At 30.8% G+C, this 23853-nt stretch overlaps 1 protein-coding gene across 1 annotated transcript in view; it reads right to left on the bottom strand.

Annotated features, from left to right (window-relative positions):
* The window catches only part of LOC132757868 (serine/threonine-protein phosphatase 6 regulatory ankyrin repeat subunit A-like), a 58354-nt gene that overhangs the window by 20638 nt on the left and 13863 nt on the right, over positions 1 to 23853 (bottom strand). The window contains exons 10-18 of the mRNA XM_060749317.1: positions 22779 to 22877; positions 22380 to 22478; positions 21125 to 21223; positions 11232 to 11330; positions 10557 to 10655; positions 10161 to 10259; positions 8949 to 9047; positions 8628 to 8717; positions 7968 to 8066 (exon numbers count right to left, since the gene is read on the bottom strand). Of these exons, the coding sequence (XP_060605300.1) occupies positions 7968 to 8066; positions 8628 to 8717; positions 8949 to 9047; positions 10161 to 10259; positions 10557 to 10655; positions 11232 to 11330; positions 21125 to 21223; positions 22380 to 22478; positions 22779 to 22877 (882 nt within the window). The remainder of the gene's footprint in view (positions 1 to 7967; positions 8067 to 8627; positions 8718 to 8948; positions 9048 to 10160; positions 10260 to 10556; positions 10656 to 11231; positions 11331 to 21124; positions 21224 to 22379; positions 22479 to 22778; positions 22878 to 23853) is intronic.

Genomic DNA, 23853 nt, shown 5'->3' with positions numbered 1-23853 from the left:
TAGGTTAAGTTTCAAAAAATGATGTTTTAAAATCATAAAGACGATAGTCTACGATTTCACTTCATTATATGGTTATTTTAAGATATTGGTTTGTAAATATTGAGCAAATTACAATATATTTGTAAATTATCATTTAAGTTATAACCACTATAATTTGCACTATAAGGCATTGTAAAATTGACAACATTGTTTAGTGGTATACCTAAAGGACACCTGTATGCAAAATTTAAGCAAAATTTACCGTACGGATTTGGAGTTGTAGGCATTATTATGACTCAGAACATATACATTTAAAAGGCTTTTTAAAAGAAATACATTTATTGAAAGTCTAAAAAAATATCCGTGTAATCTCATTTAAACATGTTTTGTAAGTGTTGTTTGTTTAGATGCAAATAATAACATGTTAAATGCATGACTATTCTCGACACGATAGAAATATGCATGGAAATGTTTCTCTACCCCACCAATTTGAACATTTTTTATCATATCATTCTAAATTTAAAAAATCACTAAAATTGCATTTAGTAAAAGGGCTTGTATCAAAGTTTGCTAAAATCTTTCTAGAAGTATATTGATTCATTCTGTGAAATATGGACGGCTTTTACCGGCTAGTTTGTAATATATAAAGCATTGAAAATGTTATAATTGTAATTTGCTCTTAGATTTTTTTTTTGCATTAATTAGGCAATGAATATATGTAAAAAAAATATAATAATAGAAAACGTGCATATTTTTCCATCTTAAAATAGCTAGAAAAATCTAAACACATTTATTGTACAAGTTAATTGTCCTTTTAAAGATTTCCAACTCAGCAGCCTGTAAATATTAATTTGTAAAGTTTTTACATCACAATATATGTATGTGCAATTTTGTAACTATTTACGTAAAATACATGCAGTATTTCTTTTTGTTTTTGGCATACGTATTACGAGATTAACTGCACTATATGAATCGACTTCTGGTTGTATCTCTTCTATCAAGCCCTTGTTACAAAACGGCTGCCCGACCAGGAATAGAACCTCGGTCTCCCGCGTGACTGGCAGGGACACTTTCCTCTATGCCAAATGTCACAGGGGGAGAAAGATTTGCAGCCATACCGGGATTCGAACCCGGAACCCCTTACAGGGCTAGCTTCGTCCCGACCGAGATTGCATATCATCTACTGAATAGATTCGTACCGTGACATATAAGTTATACGTGTAATTTCAAGTATGTGTAATTAGATTCAAACGTCTTATTCATTCGCAACAAATAGCAACCATACTTTATAGGATGTATTATGGTATTTAAAAGGAATATATATGATTGTTATTTCAAAAATAGTAATTGATCTTTGTAATAAATGCTGACTTATTTTCTCGTGTTTTTTTTTAGGTTTTGCCTTATGACTTTTCACTTATAATTTATCACTTTTTACTTATGACTTTTATCTTTTGACTTATAACTTTTGCCATTTGCTGTTACTCTTTGCCTTGGTATAAACATTAGTTTTACTTGATTTTAGATTAATGCAAAATAAGCAAATTTGTGATACAATCACCAAATGCAAGGGAGCACATCGGCCGAGAGTGGTGTTGAAGTCATATGATGTTTAAAATTAGAATTATTGCATTCATATGTTTTTATCATAGTTGATCGTTTTTACGTGAAGAATCAACATCAATTGTTAATGTGAAATCATATGTATAGAAGTTTTAATTCGGGACATTCATTTATAAGTGCCGTCTGCAGCATTAAGTATTAAAGTAAATAAACTATTCTTGATAAATAACGAATTTTTTATTCAGATAAAACAGTTCTTAGCTATTTTCTAGATGTGTAGCTTTATTACAAATTTTTATTAACATTTTACATCTTGAAATAGATTATTTAATTCCTTGTTGAAGTTAGTCACGGTTGACTGTTACGCTATTTTTCCGTGTTGACTATTAAAGAGGGTACAAGCGTTAGGCATTATAATACATTAAAATGAAGGAGATATATGTACGGAATATTATGTAGTAGTAGCTTTTTAAGGCTTTGTATTTTGCTACAAGCAGTGGTGGAAAATTGATATCTCGCGAGACCGAAGGTCGAGTGAGATATCAATTTTCCATTGTTGCAAGTAGAAAAATGCATAGCCTCAGAAAGCTACTACAACATAATTTTACTTTTATTATATACCTTTTCGTTTTTAGTAAAAATGATTTTCATTAAACTACACTTCTATAAGAAATTTCAGAAAATAAAAAAATACATTTATGACTGACGGATGAATACGTAATTTATGCAAAACCGGCGACGCCTCTTATAATTTTGGATCCCGTTTCCTAATGCTACGTAAGACACAGCTAAGATCGGAACCAAGGTAAAAAATAATCCGGCATTTCCATATATGGTTCCGTATTTGTCACTAACATAATACGGAATTTTCTATCCGTAGGAAGAAAATTTATAGGTATAAAATAAAATTTAGAAAACGGTTTTGACACAAATATGACTTGAAACGCTTGTGATTTCTACTTCAAACTTGTACTTATTTACATTATCATATTAAATCTGGTCCTGAATGATAAAAAGACATTTTTCTCATTTGTTGACAATTTATTATTGTGTTATTGTAACTTTGTTATAACCAAAATAAACTTGCAATTTCCCACCGGAATAAACAGTATTTAAATGTTACAGAGAATTTATTTATCTATGTAGAGATAGTGTTCCATTAAAATTATAAGTAAGAGGTTGAAACGAGCAAAGTAGAAATAGAATAGCAATCACTATAGAAGTAAACTGTGTGGAACCAGCCAACTCCCTCAACAGACTACCTAAATATACCTCTACCGAGAGACCACACTACCAAAGGTTTTTACCTCACGGTCTTGACCGTGACAGGTTGGCAGAGCTATCAATAATTGTTTGGAAACAGATAACAACAAACATTTTTTATTCTACAACCGTGCTTCTTTTTGTTTAACAAAATTGTTGTCTTATAAGAAAACAAATGTATTAGATAGGCAAAACAAACTGAATTTGAGCTTCATTATATTTAATTTAAAAACAAAGATAAGAACTACAGAGGTAAGCATTTTTTTTTCTAAAATAGCACACATGCCTTACTTAAAAGCTAACACTAAGGAACAGCTAAAAATAAACACTGCCATCAACAAAAACATCAAGTATTTACGTCACAGAAGACATATATACATGCAATATTTCTACAAAACAACACATCGTTGATACGTTACTGATGAAAAACTAAGAAAATCATGAGTGATCTAACGAAGCTTTTGAATTAGGTAAACTAGCAACGCTAGAGTGACTGTATTATTATTGAAGTCAAGATTTTTAAAATCATTGTCAAAGCGTTATTTCTTCATTTCTAACTGTTCAAAAGAGAGAAAAAACAAACACAGTCTCTAGCTAAAAATTTCCTAGTTAACTTTAAGAAACTGTATACATTGTATAATGTATATATTAAATAACGTCCACAAGTTCGTTTTTTTTCCGAAGAATAACCGACTTTATATGTAATGGAAATATCATAGTCTTTCGTAATGTGCATACCCACAACCCACAGCATGTCGAAAAAGGGAATGTTTAACTTAGAAGAACGATTAAATGTTATAATCAAAAGTTTTGTTAACAACACAATGCACTCTGTCTCGCCATTAAATTCAAGTTGATGCCTCCAACAGTTTTTGAGATAATTATGAGTTTAACAAAATCTAAGTATGAAAAAAATGAAGAAAAAAATCAACAACAAAGGGGACTTTCTAAAATGTAGCTATAATAGCAAGAAGTATGTTTCTTTCTGCCTCGCCAAGCTATATGAACATGCAAAGTTTGATTTCGATACCTCTCTTTTAAGTTTTAAAATTTACAATGGGCAAATACTGAAAATTATGAAAACCAGAATTATGAATTCATGATTTTTCACACTTTTCTCTGTCTCACCATGACCTGTATATCGATACAAGATTTGTACCATATTGGAGGTATGGACAGTATAAAATAAACGTGGCGGGACGTGACATTGCGTGTTTCCAATAAAGCGTCCACAATAAGTGGTGGGGTTAAAACTTGAAAATTATCGAGCGTCTGAAACAAGTGTGAAATGGTAACGCTCGTATTCCAAAAATGTCTGAATATTTCCATAGACAATAACGAAGAAAACCAAATCACTAGTGTTTGGACATTTTGCATTTGCTAAACTGTACTACTTTCCACTCGGAACGAACGCTGTTTTGCCATGAAACCTCTTAGTCTTCTTAACTGGCTCCGAAAACTTGACAAATATGTATTGCTGATGCTCTTGCAACTGCTTTGTAGTTGAAACCATTCGACAGCACGTCCTTAATTCCTACAGGTAGCTTTACTAGAATTTAAACTGAAAACATTAAAAGTATGTGTTATCTTAATTGAAATGAAATACATATATATACAAAATGAAATACAAAATCGAAAAAGAGGCAGAATTTGATAACAATGCAATTCAGAGATTTCTAACTTAGAGCGTGTTCTAAACAAGTGTGTGAAGTTTCAAAGCTGTATGATTTATTGTTTTTGAAATACCATGTTTCATGAAACTTCTTAACCACAAATTTCTTTGTCAAAATAAGGCTTATAATTTGGTCTATATTCAATATAAGATGGACGAAGAATAAACTACGAGTGAAAACCGATTGTAACTGCAGCACAATGCGAGACTGGTTTGGATTTAAAACTGGAACCTATATAAAACAATAAAGCGTTTGATTCATACGCTGTATGTCAATTTGAGATTATATATCCCTGTTCCGGAAATCAAAATAAAAAATGGATACCCAATGCAATGCAATGCAATGCAAGCAAAGTATTTTCTTTTCTTAATCAATTTAAAAGGCTTATATAAGAATAACATTCTGTTCTTGCATATGAGCCCACATATAAGTCTCCAGGAAACTTAGGTAAATGAACTTACCTCGTCTGAATCGTTGTCATATTCTACCATATTTTCCTTGGAAATTATAATTATAATGGCAAGCGCGTGGGAAATAACAAAATCCATAAGTCATAAATCAAAAGTCATAAATCAAAAGTCATAAATCAAAAGTCATAAGAAAATAGTAAAATAAATCTATAAGTCGAAACTCAAAAGTGACCCTCCAAGGCTTCCATACCAATCTGATAAAATTCAGATTTTCTACTTTCAAGCAGAACAAGTCCAAATTTTCCAAGTATCCGCTGGTTTATTACATGTATAATGTATACACCCTAATCGCTTGTCCGAAAATCAGCACAGGTGATGCAGAATCTATTTTTAGAAGAGTGTTATCACATATCGTGACCTAGAAAATTATTTAACCCGCGGTATGAGTCACGAAAAGAGTTCTCCTTTTTTTAATGCGCGAGTTATTCTAAAGTCACGAAAAACTTTTGATCTGTTAATAAAAATGTTTTGTTTAATGGAGAAATATTTCTTTCCTACTAATATTTTCTATGAAATAATAAATAAATAATAATAAACTGTACTATCTGATATATTCTGGACATAAATAAAAAATATTAAAAAAAAGCTTACTGTCTTGTTTGAAAAATATTGACAATCGAAGTATAACTTTTTTATTAGTTTTTAAACAACAGCAACTAGGAATATGTTAAAAAGTTTTGGTAGTTTCATATTTGTCTTAGTTAAAAGTACTTAATAAGTAACCATAGTTTTTTTAATAACTACAAACAAAACCAATGACAAATGTCTATAAAAAGTTTTTTTTGTTTATTGAGAGAGGAACTTGTTATTTTACGTCAAATAAGAAAAGGGTGGAGTAAGAAAACTCGGTAGATTTTGTCATATAAAATAGGGGCATAAAAGTATTATTTAATGTTCATCATCTTGATACAAATCTAAACATTTGTGAGAAATATAAAGAAAGTTTACCATGCCGATTTCAAATTATAATCATTTTAAGTTGTTACCTTATCCAATTTCATACAATTTACAGTAACACTAAAAGTCTTATGCATAAAACTTTTTTTTTCTTAATTTCATATTTTATATGAAAAAAAAAACGGACAAAAACTAATATGTGATAAACATATATGCAAGAGTACTTAAAGATATTTTCATACACGACAAAGTTAGAGTCCGGACACGAATGTGTGTACCTTTAAGCTCTCTAATTCTTCAAACTGTTAGTGTAACATTGACCTTAAAGTTCGGGACATGGGTCTTAGATGCGGCACACCAGACATTTATGCTAGTTTTATTTTTAAATCCTTCAATGCATGGCAAAATTACAGTCCGGAAACGACAGCTGTGTAAGTGAGGACGCACAGACAACGGACAGACAGACGGACCATGTGATTTTAATATGCCGCCCATCGGAGGCGTAAAAATTTACATATTTGTCCACCACTAAAAATGTAAAACAGCCAGTGTCATTGCGAAATTGAGCCAATAAAAGTAAAAGAATAAATTGAACATCTGACCTTGTGTATTTATTTTATAATTTTACTCCTCAGTCAAATTATAACAACAACATTACTTTTTTAACATTATATATGTAAATTCTATTTCTCTGATCCTTTTCGTAAAGAAAAAGTGTTAATTATTGTCATAATATTGCACGGTAAATGTTTTCACATTTGACAGGAACAACAAATATACATATTGGAAAAAGATTTGGGAAACTTTGAAAACAGTTCCTTGGTTGAGTGAATATTGGGAATATTTTCGATTAGATTTAGCTTACAATTTTATACATATTTCAAACATTTTAAGCAGAAACAATAATTTTGCTTGTATTGTTTGTAAGTTGTAAAATCATCAATAGGAAAATATTTTTCATAAGAATGGTATTAAAGAGTTTCCTTATTTTTAGCTTTATTTTATTTACATCAAACTTCAAATATTTGTTACTAATTAGCACTCACATCATGTGAAACAAGAGTCATAACTCTAGCATGAATATTTCTAAAATTATTCTCCCTTTGAACTTGGATTTTTTATAAACATTACTTGTTTTGCTCTAACTTTTTTATTTTTGAAAGGATTTACTTCAAACTTGAAAATTAAGTTTCATATCAACATCCATAAAATAATGATAATAGTAATATAACTCTAGTGTCAATATTTTCCGCATTATATACACGTTAAAGAATTGTCCTTATATTTTAGTAGGTTCTAAGATTTAACTCAATATTCAAAAATATGTTTGTTATCCACACCTTTGTCATATGTGATAAATAATATAACGCTAGTTCCTTTTTTCTTGAATTATCGCCATTTAATTATTGAATATTGTTACATTTCATTTTCTTAAGTATTATCTTTGTCATTATAAGCTGACCTATGATGTTATTTTCAGTTTCTTACAGTGCCCATTAGGATGGTTATACATGTACCTTAATATCGTTTAATTGAATGTGTTCTTTTATAACATATCTAATAAAACTCGAAGTTTGCTCTTCCAAAGAACATTATAAAAGTTCAGATACTACTATACTTTTTTCTCTTGTGGAAGACTCTATTTTGGTATAAATATTTTTTTGTGTATGTGTGTGTGTAAAGTTGAATACTAACGTTTACTTTTTTGTATTTTTCAAAATCTTATTGACGATGCCTATGATAGGTGTATAACTGTTTGAACATACTACAAAAGTCAAATTAAATATTTTAAATGAGACATTTACATGAAAGCATTTATATTTTTATTGATTGATACTGTTGGCTCACCAATTGCCTCTTATTGTTTGCAAAATGATACGTTAGCATACTTGATAACATTTATTTCATATTTCTATTGCATGCAGTGATGCTTGATATTTTTTAAGATTACATACATTGATGATAATTTATATACAACTGGGCCGCCATAGATTATTTTGTAAAAAAAAAACACTTGTATTATAAGTTCGTATAAATGTACTCACAAGCATTTGCCTTTTGTACAATAAAATTATTCATTCATATAGCTCTCATAACATTCCACAAAACTGTTAAAACTCACATCGTTTCCAAGGTTGATACTTGCACCACAAGTAGCAAGATGTGCCAAAAGATCATCCTTTTCCATGCAAAATGCCATATGCAAAGGTGTCATTCCAACCTGAGATAATAATTGATCAGATTGTTTCATTATATTGTTATTTCCTTTTCAATTGTTTAGAAATCACAATCCTATTAGATGAGTGAAAGGCTGTAGAATTTTCGTAAGTAAATGATGTAACAAATATTGCCTAGAAATTTCATATTTAACAATAATTATCAAACTGATAAAATTGATTTTAAAAACACAGATATATCTGGGATTAATACGACAATAAATTTTATATGATACTTTCTAGCGACTACGATTTGTAAAAAAAATGTGATACAATTAATATGAACAAAACAATTTAGGAAAAGAGTACTGAGTTTTGAAATGGCGAATAGTTCAGACTGATACAATCGTTGTCTATAGAATCCGGTTTCTTTCAACAATCATAATAAACATAGCGAAATAAATAGTTGTTTATGAGACAAATAAAAGTATGGTCACAAAGGAAGAACGGTCCAATAAAAATGACTATTTCTATTCAATCGACAGATAAAAATTTATGGATAAGGCTGAATGTTTATCGATATTAATGGATTAAACTAATAAATAAAATAAAGCATTTGAAAATACCCTGATCATCCAATAATCTTGCCTTTGGACATCATTTGGTGGCCAGCTTGTTTTGCAAAGTTGTGGCGTGTCCGTATTGCGTGTAAAATCCTAAAACAAATTTTATATTGGAATAGCAAAGTTTAATAAACAATTTAAAACACACACAGATACAGAACAACTAAGTAATTAACTACAATTTATTTAACATTATAAAGGCATTTTAATGTTTATGTGCCTCATATACATACTAACAATTAAGGATATTTATCATAATTACATACTGTTAAAGTCGCTTCTTAATTATTTTCTTCTGAATTGTATGAATACTGCTTTACCAACCTTTGACTTGCAATCAAGATCGACACCAATATTGTTCAGCATGTCTACTTCATCACCTTTATCTTCAATAACAGCAGCATGAAGTGCTGATAACCCTCGCTTTGAAAATAAGTGAAAAGATTGTGAAATAATACAGGAAATACAATTAATTATAGATACTGTAAATGCTTTCTAATTATGTCTTTATGACATAAATGTTACAATGCAAAAACGATTCGACAAACGTAATTGAAAAATAATCGCAAATTTGTTTGATTTATTATAAACCTTTTAAACATACTTTACGTCGTATTAATACAGTAGAGATCATATTGCGACTTTCGTTGTCCCTACGTGTATTATTTAACCCTTCTCTTTTTGAGGCCCCAAACAATGAAACATTACCCTATGAAGTTTTTTCGTTTGGGAAATGTTGCTAAAAATGATCACTTTTTCCCCCACACCCATAAAGGTACTTCAGGGGTTGCAAGAAGGGGGATGTGCCCCCTTCGGTTTGGGGGGTTTGAAGGGGTACGATAGTCCCCCTTATCGCCAAGAAAACCTTGGACTTGTGAGAGACTAAAATGACTTATTGCTAAGGTAATGTATACTCAACGCTGAAAAGCCTTTGACTCTATCTCAATCCATTGAGAAGTTGCAGCACTTTGAAATCAATTTTGATGGAAAAATTCAACACAAAATAGTGATTTTTGGCAATTTTGAGATGTCCCCTCGTTGCCACGGTAACAGGAAATTTAAGACTGAGCATGTCGTTACAAAGACAATGGTTCAGTCAACATTTGTGCCAAGGTTGATCAGTATTGAAGCATTTTTCATAATTTCATAGCAGTTTGAACTTGTAACAGGAGGCTTTTATATGAAAACGGCCATTTTTCACAATATGCTCATGAGAGAAAGGTTTAAGGTATCGGCGGCCACAAACAGTAAAACTTAAACACAAAGCAACAACCTAAGCACAGGACTAACATTATATTTTATGTTAAGTATTGCACCAAACGCGCCACGACCAGAACATTTTATGATTTAGGTTTAAGTTAATCAACAGTTGTTTTAAGTTAAATTTCTATTTTTATCTTATTTCTATTTCTCAATACTTCATTTCAGAGAGACCAGTCGGTCATTTCTCCATGCGATACCATCCTAGATAGTTTCCTGCACATATTTGAAATAAACCTTACTTCAATTAACACTTGTATTGAATGCCGATCCTACCTTATCTTGTACACATAAATTCACACCGATATCTTTCATATGTCTGAGCACTTTTGTTTGTCCCTGTCTGGATGCAATGTGAACACATGTTATTCCACCCTGAAATATTGCAAAAGAATTCAACATGTTTCTAAAGTTATATCATTTTCCGTGCCTTTTGTATTAAATAAAGCATTCGTAAGGTTCTAAGTTATATCATCAGAGAAATATATTAGACTATTCTGCGTAAGGTGATGATATAAGTTGAATATTGCTTAATCAGCTTCATTGATTATGGAGGATTTGCCGGCTGATTTTACTCTACGGTCGTCATATGGATTGATTCATTTGCAACTTGCATGCATATTTGCTGTTTTAATTTTCATTTAGTATATCTAAACCATGTTCAAAATATACCTCATTCAACAGTCCGAAGTCTGCTTTGAGTTCTTTCATTGTAGATAATCCCTCTAACTTCTCCTCTTCTACCATTATATGAACCAATCCTTCTCCTTCCTGTAAGATAAGATCTCTACTGGCAATTATAATGTATACAATTAAACGATTGGGGAAAATGATCTTGAAAACATTAAAGGATCAGGCATGAATATAGCGAAAATCAACATAATAAAAAAGAAAGAATAAATTTAGGTCAAAAACATCAAAATCAAACAATTCAAAATTCATAAACACAGCATTTGGGGTTTTGAAAAACTGAATGTCATGATAAAAAATTGAAATAAAATGAGATAAAAAAATAACAACTAAAAATATGAAAAAACAGGTAACGAACAATTGAATAACACAGTATTAAAAGTTCTCGGATCATAAGAAACAAAACTGTTATTTGAAAAGATGAGTCATTTACAATGTTATTGACTGTGTCAGAGGTTTCAAACATCAAAAAATAACAGATGATAAGAGTTGAACGAAGTGTGTTCGCAGTTGAGCTGAAAACGCTCATGATACATATTTTCATAGTCTTACTTATCATCATTGTATATAATTATTGACAAAGAAAATTTGTAAAAGAAAATGTAAAATATGCGAATATCAGCTCTAATTGCATCTATTTCTGTAAAAGGTTCATACTGAGTTAAGTCGGTTCAAGGTAGCTCCGCATCTAATAAGGCACTTAGAAGTTGTCACATCTTCATTAACCGCCGCATAGTATAGGGGACATAACGCTGACTGCAAATATAAAGTAGGTAATATTAAAAGATAGTTAAATTTCATAATCATTAAAGACTTACAAGTTGACAAATTGCTGTTCTTGTTGATGTTGTTTTTGTGTATTTTAAATCAGTTCAGGCATAAAGTTTGATTTATTTAACTAAAGAAATAATCATAAAGATTTACTACATCGCAAAAATACAATAAACGCATAAGTTAACTATCAACACAAATATATACCAACACAAAGATACTACCAACACACAAAAAAATTCTGCCAACACAAAGATACTACCAACACAAATATTCTACCAACACAAGTACTCTACCAACTTAAAGATATTACCAACAAAGAAATGCCACCAACACACATGTGCAAATCTGTAATTATCGCGTCCAAGGAGTCTAAAGCATATATTACTTTATGGCAGATATGTGCCACATTGCTTATGAGTAAATTGAAAAACTTACTTAAATGTTCCATGTTAAATGCAGTCATGGTGGACGAAGTCAACGATTGTGAAGGAACACCAACCAGAATGATAAAGTTTGTGTAATACGTTACAGTGAATTACGTGACCAAAATTTGTAAAACAAAAATACCAGGACAATTTATTCAAGCGAACCGCTACAAAATTGACTCCTTTTTTATAATTAATTACGTTGAATCTAAGTAGTGTTTACATGACAATAACATCTCAATGTTTCATAAATCAGTGTAATCTAAAATGACTTTGTTGACAATAATCTCCCATCGTACATAAACTGGAAAACACACAGTTATGAACGTAGTATGTCAGTATGTTGCGAGTCGGCTGCGCAACCTTACTCCATCGAGGGAAGGGGCGTGGTATCCAACCAAAATCTCAAGACCAGCCACCTTCCGTAAGTGTTCTTACATAATTTAGTGAGAAGACCCTTAAAATAGTCCACTTACTATGTATAATGTAATTAAAAGTTGAATATGTATGCTCAATAACTGCACGCCTTCCATGAATAAGTTAAGAACATTTTACAAAGGCATGTAAAATTTAATGTCTCTTCTTATATACAGAATATAAAAAAGATAGCACACAGTAAAATTCAAGGTATCCCATTTCACTAACTTCTTTAGAATCGTTCTTCAAAATTACAAACATCCCAGAAAAGAAGTGAATCTTATTCTTGGAACAAAATCTGTAAAATATAACTTAATCAAATAAGAAACATTATTTTCAGTTACCTTCGAATAGTTATAAAAACATAATAACTTGACTGAATTGAGCTGAAAATGCATCTTTATAATTCCATTTTACATTTATCATTATGTTTATAAATCAATAATAAACCTTGCATAAAAAATATTCTGTGACCATATCAATAGTTTTGTCCTTTCTAAATTAAACGATTAATCAAGAATAAAAATGGCCAACCAAGGAAAATCATTATACAAATTAACTTTTCTTCGCACGCACCAAATGTGTGTATTTTTCGGATTCAGTATACGATAGAAAATAAACATTGTAGCAAGCAAAAAAACCTCGAATGATGTACACATCTAACTGATTTTAATATATATTACTGACGCAATCTTTAAGTAAAACCTCGATTACTTTAACCGAGGATATATATTAACATTGCGCATAATATTTTGCGATCTTTATGGTATATTTTATATCGAGCTATACTACATTTGCTATGTTGCATTAATTATATATGTCGACAAAAAGCGAACATGTTATATTAACATAATGAAATGGTTACGTTACACATAACAATGTAGCGTAAAGCTAACATTTTTCTCAATGTTAGAAACATCATATGATATAACAGAACAATTTTTCTTATTTCTTATTAAACTCCTCATCTTAACAGAATTACAATATATCAAGGTATCAATAAAAATATTATAAAAACATTAATATTCATATATAAATATATATACATATCAGAACATCATTATTGCGAGTGATACCATGGCTTTTATTACATACAATTGATACAAATTCGAATAACAATTACACAATTTTCTTGATATAATGAACAAAAGGTTAATTTTAACAATTGTGATAATGGCAAAAGAGAAAAGCCCTTGTTATCATTTAAATATTTACACAGTAATATAATACTGAGACATTACATATACTTTCTTCATTTGAAATATATAATTATTAAAGTCTAATTTATATTATGAGACTATGTTAACAAGTTACTCCTATTTTTCAATGCATAATTGAAAATTATTTCACACTATAAACATCATAAGTATAACATTATACATTGTCTATATTGTGTATTTTATCAAATGTTTTAAGACTTTTCCTTTTTACACGATGAAGGGGTACATGTAGATTCGAAACCTTTAGACTTTTCTTGGTTTAACTATAGAAAAAAATCTCCTCGATATCACTTCCCCTTCTTGTTAGATTAAAAGTCGAAATGAAAGAAAATTATTAACTATATTAAAATAGTACATACTATATACAATGTATCGACAAAAGTGTCTGTATGAACTGTCTCTATTTCGCAGTTTAAACAAAGGGTGCTAAAGTATTGATACACACACTTCTCTTCTACCGTTGATGTACATTGCTTCAGACCTTTCTTGGTAAAAAAACTGTCTCATGAAGGTTACAGTATCTTCTCAGTGCCACTTTCTATTTTAGTAAGAATAAAGAGTCATGGAACTATCAAATGTAAAGAATTGTAACACCGCACTTTGGGGTCCAACGTACTTTGGGTTCAGACTCCAAAGTGCGTTAAACAGGTACATATGCATTTTTTAACATCAGACAAACGAGCACAATTTGGGGTCATAAAAATTCAATCAATAAAAATGAATTTTCATTATGTTTTAAATAACATATTGTAGTCAACGCCAACGGTAAACAAAAATCAAGGTATTAAATAGACGCAAACATGTGCCCTGAATTATAGTAGAATCAAAAGGGATTTTAAATGATCTTGGTCAGTTAGTGAAGAACTTTCATCAAATAAAGAATTTGTATCAATTAATAAGCTCAAAATATGTTTTTCTTACATTTTCGATTTATTTTTAAAGAATGTACTGTACACCTTTCATTAACTCAATATATTTTAGCTAATTGCATCATTTTTCCCGTTTTTTTATTTACACATTTTATAGAAATATAAGTCTTAGCAAAGACAAACGTATAAATCCTGGGAATTCTTAATAAGACATTTTAGTAAAACAAAATGTGCCTGATAATATGTTGAAAGGGCTATTTATTTAGCTTATATAAATGTTACATTTAAGAATTTTGACTAGGTATACGAGAGTGCATCAATAAATTCGTAAACTAATTCAATAGCGGGGAAATGATTTAATTCAAATACCTAAAATAATTACTCCTCAAAGTAACGTCCCATGCACGATTTGCACTCGTCCCATCACTCCACCCATGACTCGAACACGTGTTGTAGCCCGTCACGTGACATCTTCCGCAGCTGTCTTTTTAAGTTAGACATAGCCAAAAGTCACAAAGTGCTAAGTCCGGGATGTAGGGTGGGTGCAGTAACAGTTCGACGTCGAGTTTTTCTAGTATATCAATGACAACGTGGCTTGAACGGCTCGGCGCGTTATCGTGGTGTAATATGAATCCGGACCTAAGTAGATGTGGGCGCTTTCTCCTTATTGCCGCCATGACTTCCGTTTTAAGTAATGTTGCATAATAGTTCCCAGTGACTGTCGTTTTCGGAGGAACAAAGTGGTCTCGCACTACACTGTATGTATCACAAAATATAATGGCCATAACCTTCCCGGCTGACTTGGAAATTATCGTTTTTTGTGCTTCACATTTACTCGTCTATCTCGAAGTAAATACTCCTGAATGGCAGCAACTGTTTCTTCATATGTTGCATTCACTGGTCTACCTGCACGACTGTCGTCTTCAGTTGCTTCTCTACCTTCTTAAAACCGCTTTATCCACTTTGAAATGGCACCTTTTGACAGAGCAGCCTCTCCGTAAACTTTTTGCAAATCTTCACAAATATCGGGAGAAGACTTTCCGAGTTTTGTGTAAAAGTTTATAACGATGCGTTGTTCGTTGACGCTGTGTAACGCCATTTTCGAACGGACGCCAATAACGTGACGTCATTTACGGTTTATGACGTCATAAGTGATGAAGTCAAAGTTGTGTTCATAGTACGTTTCAATTTGAAATAATCTGTTTTCACAGCATTTAAAGTTTCATTTTAAACGGACCAGTAGTTTTGACGCTATTGAATTAGTTTACGAATTTATTGATTCACCCTTGTAGATTTAGCCTTAAGTAGTAGTCCGTACAGGCTGTACTCAAAAATATCATAAACTATTTAAGTAGTCACACATTAAGATGGGGGTCTAGAAGGGATGGTGGGGTGACGATTTCCCCCCACCTCCGCCCGAGATTATAAAAATAACGTATTAAAGGCCCATTACGCTTTTATTTGTATTTCTTAAAAGCTTTTAAATTTTATTGGTCTTCTATAGTATCCAAAAAGTACTCATTGGCCAATTACCTGAACCATCTTTTTCATCTGTTGTTTTTTGGCAATGAGTGCAGTTATAGTGAATTAGTATTTTATATGGAAGTACAATACTACATTGTTTATATTTTACTACTTTTCTGTCAAACTATTTGACATTCATCGCTATTTTATTCAGGTAACAAGCATCTTATATTTCTCTGATACCATTATTTAAACATTATAAAATTCATGTTTGCCCTAAAAAGCCTCTGGCCATCAAATTTACAAAGGGGCTCAATATGGCACCAAAAGATATCAAGTAAATGACGGATAGAACAGGATACTTTTCGCAGCATCTTTCAATTTAAGGAATACATTCACAATTTATGTACTTTGTTATATGGACATAATTTTCAGATATTTCAAGTGGTAAATAATGAAACTTTTATCACTTAAGCATCAAATAAAGTATTGATCGTCATCTTGAACTCCACCCCGAATATCTTAATGTCGCAGACCGGAAATAAGTCAGTACTCAGTATTTAAGCAGAACTTAATTGACACGTTCAGAACTCTGGAACCCAAAGTGCGTTGATATGTAGCATTTTAACGCACTCTGGGGTCAATTTCTCGATTTTGACCCCAAAGTGCGTTGGATCCTAAAGTGTGATGCGAAGTGTAATGCACTTTGGGGTCCGACCCCAAAGTGCATTGGACCCGAACGTGCGGTGTTACAACATCTACAAAATCATTATACCCCTTCATCAAGGCCAGGACGTCTCCCAGCACTTTAACTTCTCTCATGTCCTATAACGACACCTCTTTTTAACAGAAATATGTTTGCAAAAAGCTTATTGCTGACTTAGTTAATCAATAATAACATTTTAATCCTTTTTTCTTTTCAGGCTAAATTTATCAGATGCACACAGAGTTCTAAAGTTGAGTGACTAAAACTTTTGTGACCAATCTAAGACTCAAAATGTTCACATTTTACTTACAGCACAAGGGTTCTCTTATCTGAGCTAAACTTCTCAACGGACATAAACCTTTTAAGCCATTTTCATTAACCGAATTTCTGGTTATTTTCGCGTATGGCAAATTCCGCGGTAGTAATCTAATATTAGCGACTCCAATTTTAGATGTGTCTTTTTTGTGGCGTTTACTACTGACAAAGAGAGACCACTTTTTTGTCAGAGATTTATTGTTTTCACAGGTGAAACTTTTTTTCCATTTTCCTATTAATGTATCCCTTGCACGTGTGTATCATCAACAAATATATCATTAAACAGATTTTATGATACTTTTTGTAAATGTAATGTTATCAAAAATAACTGAGCATATCAAGTAAAAAGTCTGTATGACTTCTATGGGTTTTCATATGTTTGGAACAACCAACCTTGTGTTGATTAAGGTAAATTTTATCTACTTTTTAAAGCAAAGCTGGTTCAAACGATTGCAGGAGTGTGGAACATTATTTATGTATAAGCAATTTAAAACAATATTTATTTAATAAATGCTTTATCAAATTAAGATTATCTTCACATAAACTGGCTATTGCAACTGGGCGCTATTCTAGAAACAGAGTTGAACGAAATGAGCGTTATTGTATTTTTTGTCAAAAAAGAGATATTGAAGATGAATACCATTTTGTTATTATATCATGTCCGTTGTACGAATCGTTTAGAAAACAATATATAAAAGCCTATTATTATAGAAGACTAACTGTTTTAAAGTTTACAGAGCTCTTTAAGAGTAAAAATCAAGCTACAATAATAAATATTTCCAAGTTTATGTACAATGTTTTTATACTTTGGAAGTATTTGCTTTGTTAAAGGGACTCCACTGAGGTTAAAAAGCCTAAAAGCATAACATTTGAATTTCTTACATAAATGAGCTTGGGCACTTTAAACAGAAATATATGCAAAGATAGTTAAGAAATATACTTTGAAATAAATTGAAAATCGTATTTTTATGCTTTTCTTAGCCCGATTTGAGTGAAAAGTGTTTAAACGCTTTTCATTTTGGGTCATTTTTTTACAATTTGAATAATTATTCTGGAAAAACAAAGAGCGCGAATGATCTGAAATTTTGCACAAAGATTAGTGGTCTAAACCTACATCAAATGGTACATTTATCTGGAAAAAAAATATTTTCAGGTCCATCATATCAAAAAACCTCAGTGGAGTCCCTTTAACTATGCCAGTTTTATGAAAGACATTTACTTCACTTTGATTTTGTGTATGATATTGATTTATATGTAAACATCTTATTCATCCTCCACAAACAACATGTTAACAATGTAAAACGTGTTCATCACATGATGAAATTAGGTTATATAACTTTATGCATAAGTATCACAAAAACCTGTACTGTTTACGTCTCTTATATATCTGTATTCGGTATTGCACACTGGCTGTATACCTATTTTATTTCCAACGTGTGAATCGGCTAAATAAACGTTAACATAAATACTTGTTTACTCACTGTGTCACTTAAGGTTTTTTATGTACTTAAAAAATATGGATAAAAATAAGCACCAAGAACATTTAATTCTAAACAAGCATGACATCTGAAAATTGTTATTTGACAAATTGATATGTAGGAATCAATGTAGGAAGAGCACCGCTAGGCGGAGCATTATATGCCCGAAAGTGTTTTTTTTTTACTAAGGCTGAAGCATTTGTAAGACGTTGGAATTAAATAAAGTATTACCTCCTTCAAAAAGCAATCCTCCTTTATAGCTGAAGAACCTTCATATATACATATACTCTGATGCTGTGTGAGTGACGATCTTTTAGAAAACTTCCTGTTACAGATCTTAAGTATATAAGTGATCATCCTATGAAGTTTGACAGTTGTAAAACTGTTAACAATATTAAGGTCATTTAATATTGACCTTTGACCTTGTGACCCCAAAATCATTAAGGGTCTTCTACCCGATATTGACAATCATCCTATGAAGTTTGAACACTGTGGGCCAAATGAAACTTAAGTTATGCACCAAAAACCACAATTTTCAGTGTAAAGATCACTGTGACCCTGACCTTATGACCCTAAAATCAATAGGGGTCATGTTTTAGACTTGGCTGTTCATCCTATAAAAATGTACAGCTGTAGGTTGATTAATAGTTAAGTTATTAAGCGGAAACCGAATATGTACAATCATCCTATGAAGTTTGAATATTGTGGGCCAAATGGATCTTAAGTTATGCTCCGTAAACTGTTTTCAGTTTTAAGGTAATAGTGAACTTGACCTTTGACCTTCTACACAATATGGACAATCATCCTATGAAGTTTGAATATTGTGGACCAAATGGAACTTAAGTTATGCACCGAAAACCAAATTGCTAACGGACGGACGGAAGGACGGACGCCAGGGGGTATAACATAATATGCCCGAAATTCTTTCGGGCATATAAAATATACGATTAAACTGGGTACAAAAGCATAAAAAAATTCCAGAATCTCGCGAAATGTCATATTAAATTGGAGGAAATTTTAGGGAATCTATTTTCCGCGATATTTATTTCACGCGAATGTAAAGCAAATCCTGATATACGGTATTTGCTTAGTTATACTAAACACAATTCAACTCGGTGACAAAATTACAAAAAACAAACTTTTTTATCAAATTTGATTCTAATTGGTGAGAGAATTAATCATATATACTGAATATTATGTTTTATTATATACCTATAAATTTTCTCCCTAAAATACACGCAAATCTTGAAGCGCAAATACGCTTCAACGGATAGAAATTTCCGTGTTATGTTAGTGACAAATACGGTAACAAACATGTATATGGAAGTGTCGGACTATTTTGAGTTTTGGTTCCCATCTTAATTTGTATATCGTTTTTTGGAAAAAGGGAAAAAAGATTAAATTTTTTGGGCCGGGGCCCTTTTTTCAAAAATTAAATTTTTTTACAACTACATTTCATTTTCTGAATAAAACGAAAAGGTACATAATAAAAGGAAAATTATGTTGTAGTAGCTTTCTGAGGCTATGTATTTTTCTACTCGCAACGTTGGAAAATTGATATCTCGCTAGACCTTCGGTCTCGCAATATCAATTTCCACCGCTGCTCGTAGCAAAATACAAGGCCTCAGGCTACTACAACATAATATTCCGTATATATTAGATTCTGAAGCTTTGTATTTTGCTACGAGCAACGGTGGAAAATTGATATTTCGCGAGACCGAAATTATGTTGTAGTAGTTTTCTGAGGGTATGCATTTTTTCCACTCGCAACGTTGGAATCGGGAATTCATGAAGCTGAAATCGTGAATTCGTGAATTCCGTATGTTGAAAACGGGACTTCGGGAAGTCAAAATTGTGAATTTATGAAGATGAAATCGAGAATTCATGAAGTTGAAATGGCCCTACCGGTCTTTCGTATGAACGTATTTTCATTGTTCTTTGACTTTACTTGGCGAGATTTGACCGAATTTGTGATGTACAAATCAAAACCAATATGAGCTGTTGTTTGACTATGGTTTTGACAGTTCTTGTAATATTCACATATTTTTTAACTATTTGTTTTTCTTTGGAGATTAAGTATAAAATAAAAGATGCCTTTATTCTTTAGAAACGCCTACAAATATAGATTGTTATTGTATAAAGTGGATATAAAATTAGTTAATTATAACTATAAAGTACCTTAATTTTATTACAGACTTCTTCTCATAACCCAAATATGTATATGAAGCAGAAAAAACATGAACTGACATAAAAGACAACCATTAAATGTACTATTTGTTTTCTTCGGAATTGCTTTTTTTTGTCTCATTTTGGCTGTTTAATGATTTCATTTAAATAATTTTGTTCAGAATGCAAAATGATATCAAAAAAACTGTTTGTTTGTTGTTGTTTTTGGGGTTTTTTATGTTGTTGTTTTTTTTTTTTTTTTTTTTTTTTTTTTTTGGGGGGGGGGGGGGTTAAGTATTTGGGTGTGTTTTTTTGTGTTTTGTTTTTTGTTGTTGTTGGTTTTTTGTGTTTTTTTTTGTGTTAACGCCAATTTTCACACATAACGTGGTCATTATCTCCGCGGTCGGTCCGCCTATTTTCTTTCCTGGATTAGCAACCAGTATTCAGTTATTTTTAGACAAACAGAATGCTTAACATATCAATATATTATTTACCATATTCTGACATCTTGAAATTATCATCAGTTAGTGCACAGTTGCAACAATAAAACACAGTGGTGGGCTTAGTCAAAGCAAACTGATTCTTTGCACAGGTATCCAATGACTTAGTATAACTAAGTTGTATCTATAGTTTACATATATTATCAAATCAAGGTAAATTTAAGTTCAATCAGTTGAACTTTCCATACATTCAATCTATGTAAATTTTAATTCTACCTCATTCTCTATATCACAGTCAGCACGCAAAGATCCTAGCAGATGCACCATCTTTGTTTTCTTCTCCTTTGTCGCCAAATGTAAGGGTGTATCAAGTCTCTAATAAGTTAAAATAGGAGAAAAAAACATTTACTTGAATTAATTATTAATGATAAAGGTATATATTTTCTTAATTTTGTCCACAATTTTAAGTAAAATCCGAATGTCTTTAAATACAAAGGAGATTACAAACTCATTTCTATTTACGAACATGCAAATACGCTAAAAGATCAATACACTGAAGAAACTGACCTTTGGTGACCGTAACAACCGTTATGTAAGCGCTAAAATGCATGCTAGAAAATGCATGTTTATTGAACTCGTGACGACAATCGTTGCATAAAGATTTTATATGTTGCATATTATTACAATAGAATAAAAATATAGAGTTAGTTATACGTAGTGCAATGTCTGTATGAAAGACATATAAAATGCAAGTGATTAAAGAGTTTACATAAAACTTAAATATAAAAATGCCCATAACTTTTGAATAATATTTTCTAGAATAGTTTGGCAGTTTATTTTTCGATCGCTTCATTGGATGTTTGCATAACAAAGTGAATTAAACTTTCGGAATATATTGCATATGTTAAAATTACTCGTGTTTAATCTATCGTATGCTAAAAACACTTAAAATGATTTCTTTACAAACTCAAAATTAAAAAAAATGCTGATCCTTCTGGGAGAAATAACAGCTGTCAAAAATAGTTGAAAAGTCAAAGACTTGTTTTTATTTAATTTGTTAATATTGTTTTAATAAAAACATGTCTGACAAGTGTTCTATCAACAAATTTAAACTCCGATTAACATATATCTAATTAAGTTTTAAATAGTAATAAAACAAAAGGTTTATATATTTAATCCTAAGTACTTTTTAATGCATTATTGACATGTATTATTTTGATGTCTTTTTTATTTAATTTTATTTTGATGCTTTATTGTCATGTAAAGAAAACAAACATTCCGCTTACTTATAACGTTTTTACTTGGTCATAGCCTCGCTAAAACGCGGCTATTATCCGCGTGAAGTGTTGTGAAACGTTTTTTTACATAATCAATATAACATTACAAAATAAATCAAAAACTATTACTGACGTTCTATCTACTCAAAGTTTTACTGAAATCGCGTGCAGATATTTCCATGTTCATGCCCAGGTCCATGATTTACATAATCTGTCGTTGAATTGAAAGTAAAAAGAAGAGCAGAAATACTAACCTTCCCGTGTTCGTTTATATTTGCGCCTAATTCCACTAGAACGCGGATAGCTTCCTCGTGCTCATTTCTCACAGCGTGATGTAATGGACTGTTGTTATTCTATGAATATTAATAAGATATTTATTTACCCTCTTGGTTATACATGTTTTTATACTCATTCTTTACAGACATTTGTAATTGGAAGAAAAATATCATTCTGTTATTTTTAAAATCATTAAAGAAAACAACATCATTTTATAATTTATTAATTGTATATATAAAATGGAATAAACGGATGTGGTGGTTCTTTCGGCCATCTTTAAAAACACGTGGAAAGAGTGGAATAATAAAGCAGACTTGGTAAGAATTAGAAAAAAAGTAAATGAATTAATAAACACTGAAATAGTTATCAGGATATACCTTATCTTTTGCATTTAAATCAACATGTTCTAATTTAAGTACTTTAATCACTTCGCATAAACCATGTTGAGCAGCAATATGAATAGCCTGAAGGCCTTTCTGAAAAAAAAAACAAGAGAAATCACGTCATTTAAACTGTTTTTTATATAATTATATATAAAATTAATTTTAATGCCATTTGCATTTTATTTGTGAAGCAAAATTTAGCTTAACTTCCTGATTTCACATTTATGTCAAGTTAAATTGATATACAAAAATAAGGTTATCACGTTGATAATGCTTTTAAAAATTTACATAATTCAAAAATTTAAATACATCTTATATTGTCGTTTTATTATTTTTCTTTATCATCATATTATATATCATTATTATATTATTATTTATTTATTCATTTTTGAAAATTCTTTAAATCAAAATTAGTTCTCTAACAACAGAGGCGATGAGTTTATTTATCAGAATGTCCTAAAGATTGAATTATTTTTACAGAAATGGTAGGTCAACAAACATTTGCTCATTGAAATTAATGGCAGAAAATGATAAAATAAACAATTTTCTTTTTTGAAGAATAAATGTCATAATATGCATATTCATACTTTATTATAATTACAGAAACTGTTCTTAAAACACACATTTGTTAAAGGCCCATTATGCCCATAATTTTATCATTTTTATTCCTCGAAAACTTTTTTATTTTTGGTATCTTGTTACAGTGTCAATAAAATACTCGTTTGTCACATAGATGATTTTTGCTTTCTTTGTTCTTTTGGTAATTTGTATGGTTATAGTGAATTTTTCTTTTTTGGTATAGAAGATAAAATATTACTTTGTTTAGAGTTTCCTACCTTTATGACACGTTTCTTCACGTTCAGTGCTTCTTTCTTTGGTTATAATTCTTACATGCTCTAAATCCATTATTAAAACATTATTAAACATATGTTTAAAATTTTTAGGCACAATGTGCCTATAAGTTAGATATTGATTTATAACTAGGATAGGCACTTTAAAAAATAGGATTCAAAATATTATTAAAAAAAGAACAAACAAAATAAAAAAGAAGGGAACAATGATGGAAAAA

Source organism: Ruditapes philippinarum, unplaced genomic scaffold (genome assembly GCF_026571515.1).
Source record: "Ruditapes philippinarum isolate M1 unplaced genomic scaffold, ASM2657151v2 ctg624_1_1_1_1, whole genome shotgun sequence".
Classification (NCBI taxonomy): domain Eukaryota; kingdom Metazoa; phylum Mollusca; class Bivalvia; order Venerida; family Veneridae; genus Ruditapes; species Ruditapes philippinarum.
Note: the sequence above shows the minus strand (reverse complement) of the source record. Positions and strands in the feature narration are given on the sequence as shown.